The sequence below is a fragment of the Argentina silus genome (assembly GCF_951799395.1).
Source record: "Argentina silus genome assembly, chromosome: 14".
In the NCBI taxonomy this organism is placed as follows: Eukaryota; Metazoa; Chordata; class Actinopteri; order Argentiniformes; family Argentinidae; genus Argentina; species Argentina silus.
The window spans coordinates 20,377,454-20,385,333 of record NC_139668.1 but is presented as its reverse complement, the minus strand read 5'-3'; the positions used below and the strand labels follow the sequence as shown (position 1 = coordinate 20,385,333).

Sequence of the window (7,880 nt, the reverse complement as noted above, 5' to 3'; positions counted from 1 at the left end):
CTCTCTCTCTCTCTCTTTCTTGTTCTCTCCATCATGGCTTGAATCTAGACTGATCATCTAGTTAGTGAGTCACTGAATTCCTCTCCTCCGCTGGCCAGGCCTTCCTCCTCCTCCTCCTCCTCCTCCTCCTCTTCCTCCTCCTCCTGCCCCTGGTCTTCCTGTCCTGTCCCGCGGAGGGGAGGGTGCTGTTCCTGTGCGTGGCCAGACGGGGGCGCCACTGAGGCCCTGCCTCCAGCCTTCCCTTCTATTACGGGCTCAGAACACACGACATCAAGCATGCAGTGTAACCGGGGGCAACAGGGGCGTGGCCCGGCGGCCGGACCGTTAGTTACCTCCCCTCGCTGGTTGCTATAACGACGACGCTAGCTGTCCTGGGGCGCTACGACCGAGCGTTGAGTTGGCTTTCAAGTGCTGCTTTACTGGTTAAAGGGGCCAGGGTCGGGTCCACCAATGAGGTGGGAGGAAAGAGCTTGAACCAGCCAATCACCATGTTGGACAAGTCTAAATCGTCCAATAGTATCTGAGCAGCTCCCATGAAGGACTTGTGGTCCATGCGTCCGTAGTCTCCCCAGACGATGATCTGCACAACAACAGGAAACTCATATTACTCATATGACAAACTCATATGACACATACTAACTAAGACCAGTAAATCCAATGTGTCAATAGAGGTCAACACTGATGACTGATAACACTGATAACACTGATGACTGATAACACTGATAACACTGATGACTAATAACACTGATGACTGATGACTGATGACTGATGACACTGATAACACTGATGACACTGATGACTGATGACACTGATGACTGATGACACTGATGACTGGTAACACTGATAACACTGATGACTGATAACACTGATGACTGATAACACTGATGACACTGATGACACTGATGACTGATAACACTGATGACACTGATAACACTGATGACTGATAACACTGATGACTGATGACACTGATGACTGATAACACTGATGACTAATAACACTGATGACTGATAACACTGATGACCGATGACACTGATGACACTGATGACACTGATGACTGATGACACTGATGACTGATGACACTGATGACTGATAACACTGATGCCACTGACAACACTGATAACACTGATGACTGATAACACTGATGACACTGATGACTGATGACTGATGACTGATAACACTGATGACTGATGACACTGATGACACTGATAACACTGATGACTGATGACACTGATGACTGATAACACTGATGACTGATGACACTGATGACTGATGACACTGATGACTGATAACACTGATGACTGATAACACTGATGACAGATAACACTGATGACTGATAACACTGATGACCGATGACACTGATGACTGATAACACTGATGACTGATGACTGATGACTGATGACACTGATAACACTGATGACTGATAACACTGATGACTGATAACACTGATGACTGATGACACTGATGACTGATGACACTGATGACTGATGACACTGATAACACTGATGACTGATGACACTGATAACACTGATGACTGATGACACCAATGACTGATGACACTGATGACTGATGACACTGATGACTGATAACACTGATGACACTGATGACTGATAACACTGATGACTGATAACACTGATGACTGATGACACTGATGACACTGATGACCGATAACACTGATGACTGATAACACTGATGACTGATAACACTGATGACTGATGACACTGATGACTGATGACACTGATGCCTGATAACACCGATGACACTGATGACTGATAACACTGATGACACCGATAACACCGATAACACTGATAACACTGATAACACTGATGACTGATGACACTGATGGCTGATGACACTGATGACTGATAACACTGATGACACTGATGACTGATAACACTGATGACTGATGACACTGATGACACTGATGACTGATAACACTGATGACTGATGACACTGATGACTGATAACACTGATGACTGATGACACTGATGACACTGATGACACTGATGACTGATGACACTGTGGTACTGTGGTACTGTGTACTGTGTACTGTGGTACTGTGGTACTGTGGTACTGTGTACTGTGTACTGTGGTACTGTGGTACTGTGGTACTGTGTACTGTGTACTGTGGTACTGTGGTACTGTGGTACTGCGGTACTGCGGTACTGCGGTACTGTGTACTGTGTACTGTGTACTGTGGTACTGTGGTACTGTGGTACTGTGTACTGTGGTACTGTGGTACTGTGGTACTGTGGTACTGTGTACTGTGTACTGTGGTACTGTGTACTGTGTACTGTGTACTGTGGTACTGTGTACTGTGTACTGTGGTACTGTGGTACTGTGTACTGTGTACTGTGTACTGTGTACTGTGGTACTGTGGTACTGTGTACTGTGTACTGTGTACTGTGTACTGTGTACTGTGTACTGTGGTACTGTGTACTGTGGTACTGTGGTACTGTGGTACTGTGTACTGTGTACTGTGTACTGTGTACTGTGTACTGTGGTACTGTGTACTGTGTACTGTGTACTGTGGTACTGTGGTACTGTGGTACTGTGTACTGTGTACTGTGGTACTGTGGTACTGTGGTACTGTGTACTGTGTACTGTGGTACTGTGGTACTGCGGTACTGCGGTACTGCGGTACTGTGTACTGTGTACTGTGTACTGTGTACTGTGTACTGTGGTACTGTGGTACTGTGGTACTGTGTACTGTGGTACTGTGGTACTGTGGTACTGTGTACTGTGTACTGTGGTACTGTGTACTGTGTACTGTGTACTGTGGTACTGTGTACTGTGTACTGTGGTACTGTGGTACTGTGTACTGTGTACTGTGTACTGTGTACTGTGGTACTGTGGTACTGTGTACTGTGTACTGTGTACTGTGTACTGTGTACTGTGGTACTGTGTACTGTGGTACTGTGGTACTGTGTACTGTGTACTGTGTACTGTGTACTGTGTACTGTGGTACTGTGTACTGTGTACTGTGTACTGTGTACTGTGGTACTGTGTACTGTGGTACTGTGGTACTGTGGTACTGTGTACTGTGTACTGTGTACTGTGTACTGTGTACTGTGGTACTGTGTACTGTGTACTGTGTACTGTGTACTGTGTACTGTGGTACTGTGTACTGTGTACTGTGTACTGTGTACTGTGTACTGTGGTACTGTGTACTGTGTACTGTGTACTGTGTACTGTGTACTGTGTACTGTGTACTGTGTACTGTGGTACTGTGTACTGTGTACTGTGTACTGTGTACTGTGTACTGTGGTACTGTGTACTGTGTACTGTGTACTGTGTACTGTGTACTGTGGTACTGTGTACTGTGTACTGTGTACTGTGTACTGTGGTACTGTAGCAGTCTGGTACCTGTAACACCTTCCCCTCTGGGCTTTCCTCAAACTGGAGCTGCTGCTGGTACAGAGGGTCCAGCGTCTTCCTGGCCAGTCTGGTTTTCTTCTTCACTAAGCACTTGCCGTTGTCCATCAAGTACACTTTAACGTAGGGGGCTTTAGAGAGGAGAGGGTACAAGTACACCAGTTTAACGTAGGGGGCTTTAGAGAGGAGAGGGTACAAGTACACTTTAACGTAGGGGGCTTTAGAGAGGAGAGGGTACAAGTACACTTTAACGTAGGGGGCTTTAGAGAGGAGAGGGTACAAGTACACTTTAACGTAGGGGGCTTTAGAGAGGAGAGGGTACAAGTACACTTTAACGTAGGGGGCTTTAGAGAGGAGAGGGTACAAGTACACTTTAACGTAGGGGGCTTTAGAGAGGAGAGGGTACAAGTACACTTTAACGTAGGGGGCTTTAGAGAGGAGAGGGTACAAGTACACTTTAACGTAGGGGGCTTTAGAGAGGAGAGGGTACAAGTACACCAGTTGTCAGTGTAGAAGTGACTAGTGTTGTGGTGGATGGTCTGGGGCAGAAGGGAGGTCCTACTCCTGTCTCAGAGAGTGACTAAGTGTGTAGGCTTTTTATTCCAACCCAGCTCTAACATATCTGTTTATAAAACAGTCAACTCATCAGAGTCTTCAATCTGTACAACAGGTGAACTAAGCTCATAAGGCATTTATAAGTTATATACTTATAATAATATATATATATACAAGAATTAATGGCTATACTGTATATCATTATTTAAAAATCCAAATATGGATGTACCAATCCCAGATTGCCCCTTTAAAAAGTGAATCAGCTGGGGATAATCTGCTCTGGGCTCGACACACTGACCTGCTCTGGGCTCTACACACTCACCTGGCGTCTGCTTGTTGCCTTGTTTACCCACAAGGCCGCGGGCTCTGATGACCTCAACATCCAGGCGTTCCTTCCTGTACACCATGCCGATCTGAATGTCACCTACAGGTCACAATAACAACACAAAGGCAACATGAGAATCTGTTGGTAAATGACTCGCTTGGTTAAAATACACATTGAATAGAATGAAGTGGCTCCTGAGCCTGTGTGGTAACACTGAGTATGCTAGGTAGCATTTGACTTATACTGAAAGACTGGGAGAGAGGGGGTGCGGCTTACCCATAGGGGGTGTGGCAAGAGTCTGTCTCCCGGCCAGCTGGGCGGGGCCTAACCCTTCCAGGAACTCAGTGAAGTGTTTGTCAGACGTGATCCGTACTCCTGGGAAGATGAGGCTACGCGAGGGAGGGAGGGATGAGAGACTGGTCAGCTGTTACTGGTCATCCTCACTGTCAATCATTCTGATCCACCTACCTCATCCTGGAGGTAGACCCTACCTCAGTTCAACCCTAACCCCAACCCCAACCTAACCCTAGCCCTAACCTAACCCTAACCCTAGCCCTAACCTAACCCTAGCCCTAACCTAACCCTAACCTAGCCCTAGCCCTAACCTAGACCTAGCCCTAACCCTAGCCCTAACCTAACCCAGCCCTAACCCTAACCCAACCCAACCCTAGCCCTAACCTAGCCCTAACCTAACCCAGCCCTAACCCTAACATAACCCTAACCATAGCCCTAACCTAGCCCTAACCTAACCATAACTCAGCCCTAACCCTAACCCTAACCCTAACCCTAACCCTAACCCCACATGCCTATGGTAGAGGAAAGAAAGAGCAGGATGTGACAGAGGGAGAGAGAGAGAGAGGAGGAGGAAGATGAAGGAGGAGGAAGATGAAGGCGTGATGAAGGAGGGGCGTTACTTACGCTCCAGGCTTGACCTCTGCATCCGGGTCAGCTGACTCACGGCTGGGCTGCCGGGTCATCCTGCTCTTGAACTCGATGGCCAATCCCGTCTCTACGCTCCTCTGGATGGGCAGACGAATGATCTTCTTCTTCCCCTCCTCCTCTGCAGGGAGGGGGACAGAAGGGGGGGGGGTTAGTCCTGAGGGATAGAGACTAGAATAGAGAACAAGACAGTTGAGTAAAAAGAGAAGAGAAGAGAGAAGAAAAATAGAGTAAAATATAATAGATTAGAATACAGTAGAATAGAATAGAATAGAATCGAGTAAAATAGAGTAAAACAGAGTAGAATAGAGTAGAATATAATCAAGGAAATTATAATAGATTATAATAGAGTAGAACAGAGTTTTTTTGTTTGTCTTTGTGCTGAGCAGTAATGAGGAGGTTTAAGATCTGTCAGGAGAGGCAGGAACAGCCCACAGGAACAGCCCACAGGAACAGCCCATAGGAACAGCCCATAGGAACAGCCCATAGGAACAGCCCATAGGAACAGCCCACAGGAACAGCCCATAGGAACAGCCCATAGGAACAGCCCATAGGAACAGCCCACAAGAACAGCCCACAGGAACAGCCCACAAGAACAGCCCACAAGAACAGCCCACAGGAACAGCCCATAGGAACAGCCCAAAGGCACAGCCCAAAGGCACATTCCAGGTTTTGAAGGGGGGTAAATGCTTCAAAGGGACACCTGGACATCACCCAGATACTGCAGGGCTGCATCCTACAGTCTCCACAGAGCAATCCAGGCAGCTGACCTGACTGGTGACTGCAGTAACAGAGGCTAGCCAGCAGGGGGCTCCAGGCTCTGTCCAGCCCTGCTGCTGCCTGCCTGGGACACCTGGCTACAGACACACACCTGACTACAGACACACCCGACTGCAGACACACCCGGCTACAGACACACCTGGCTACAGACACACAACTGGCTACAGACACACTTGGCTACAAACACACACCTAGCTACAGACACACCTGGCTACAGACACACCCGGCTACAGACACACACCTGGCTACAGACACACACCTGGCTACAGACACACCTGGCTACAGACACACACCTGGCTACAGACACACCCGACTGCAGACACACCCGGCTACAGACACACCTGGCTACAGACACACAACTGGCTACAGACACACTTGGCTACAAACACACACCTGGCTACAGACACACCTGGCTACAGACACACCCGGCTACAGACACACACCTGGCTACAGACACACACCTGGCTACAGACACACCTGGCTACAGACACACACCTGGCTACAGACACACCCGACTGCAGACACACCCGGCTACAGACACACCTGGCTACAGACACACAACTGGCTACAGACACACCTGACTACAGACACACACCAGGCTACAGACACACCCGGCTGCAGACTATCATAGAGAATGATAACTCCTTCATACAGACACACCTGGCTACAGACACACAACTGGCTACAGACACACCTGACTACAGACACACACCAGGCTACAGACACACCCGGCTGCAGACTATCATAGAGAATGATAACTCCTTCATACAGACACACAGCTCTCTGCTAAACCTCCGACACTGCTATCACAGCAGGACATGTCAGTAAACACACACACACTGGAGTCACCTCACACACCCACATGCACACACACACACACACACACACACACACTGGAGTCACCTCACACACACACTCTGTGTGGTTCTCTCACCTCCGTCCTCGTCAAAGGAGTTCATACAGGGGAAGTAGACGACCAGAGCCTCAAAGGACGCAGACAGACTCAGCCTGCTCTGTGAGCGCTGCATCCGCCTGCCCCCCCCGCCCCCCCCGCTGCCCCCGCTGCTCGCATCGCTGCCCTGTCTGCCCATCCTGGACCCCTACGGCTCGGACAGAGAAACGGCTAACGGGACCTTGGTTAACGGGACCTCGGTTAAGGAAGGGTTAACGGGACCTCGGTTAAGGAAGGGTTAAGGGAGACGTCTTCTGGAGCTGCGTCCTCTCACACAGGCTGAGGGAGAAGCACCGGTGGATCTAGAACTCTGAGGCGGTCTAGAACACACTCCGGTGTTCTAAAGCAGCTGCCCTGTCAGGCTCATTGGAGACAGACAGGAGGAACAGACTGTTCTGGAGAGGAGGAGGATGAAGATGATGATGAAGACGAGAGCTGAGCAGGCTGTCTCTGTCTGTGGCTGAGAGTCGAATGCTGCACTCTTCTCCTGCTCCGTCTGATACAGCACAGGGACGGGGGAGGGAGGGATGGAGAGAGGGGGGAGGGAGGGAGGGAGGGGGGAGGAAGGAGGGACGGGGGAGGGAGAGGGAGGGAGGGAGGGAGGGAGGGAGGGAGGGAGGGAGGAGGAGGGAGGGGGAGGGAGGGAGGGAGGGGGGAGGGAGGGAGGGAGAGAGGGGGGAGGGAGGGAGGGAGGGGGGAGGGAGGGAGGGAGGGGGAGGGAGGAAGGAGGGACGGGGGAGGGAGAGGGAGGAGGGAGGGAGGGAGGGAGGGGGAGGGAGGGGGAGGGAGGGAGGGAGGGGGAGGGAGGGAGGAGGGACGGGGAGGGAGAGGGAGGGAGGGAGGGAGGGAGGGAGGGAGGGGGAGGGACGGGGGAGGGAGGGGAGAGGGACGGGGGAGGGAGGGAGGGCAGCGAGTACATGGTGCTGTGTGTATGTTACTGCAGAGGCCAAACCATTT

General features: G+C 50.2%; 1 protein-coding gene across 1 annotated transcript; it reads right to left on the bottom strand.

The window, feature by feature from the left end:
- Window positions 1–279: 279 nt before the first annotated feature.
- Window positions 280–7,062, bottom strand: LOC310814768 (regulating synaptic membrane exocytosis protein 4-like; the record flags this gene model as incomplete). Its single annotated transcript, XM_083684268.1, has 6 exons — window positions 280–580; window positions 3,364–3,503; window positions 4,250–4,351; window positions 4,529–4,641; window positions 5,171–5,312; window positions 6,906–7,062. The coding sequence occupies 6 exons, from the start codon at window positions 7,060–7,062 to the stop codon at window positions 380–382; spliced, it is 855 nt and encodes a 284-aa protein (XP_083540394.1). The 3' UTR covers window positions 280–379.
- Between the last annotated feature and the right edge of the window lie 818 nt (window positions 7,063–7,880).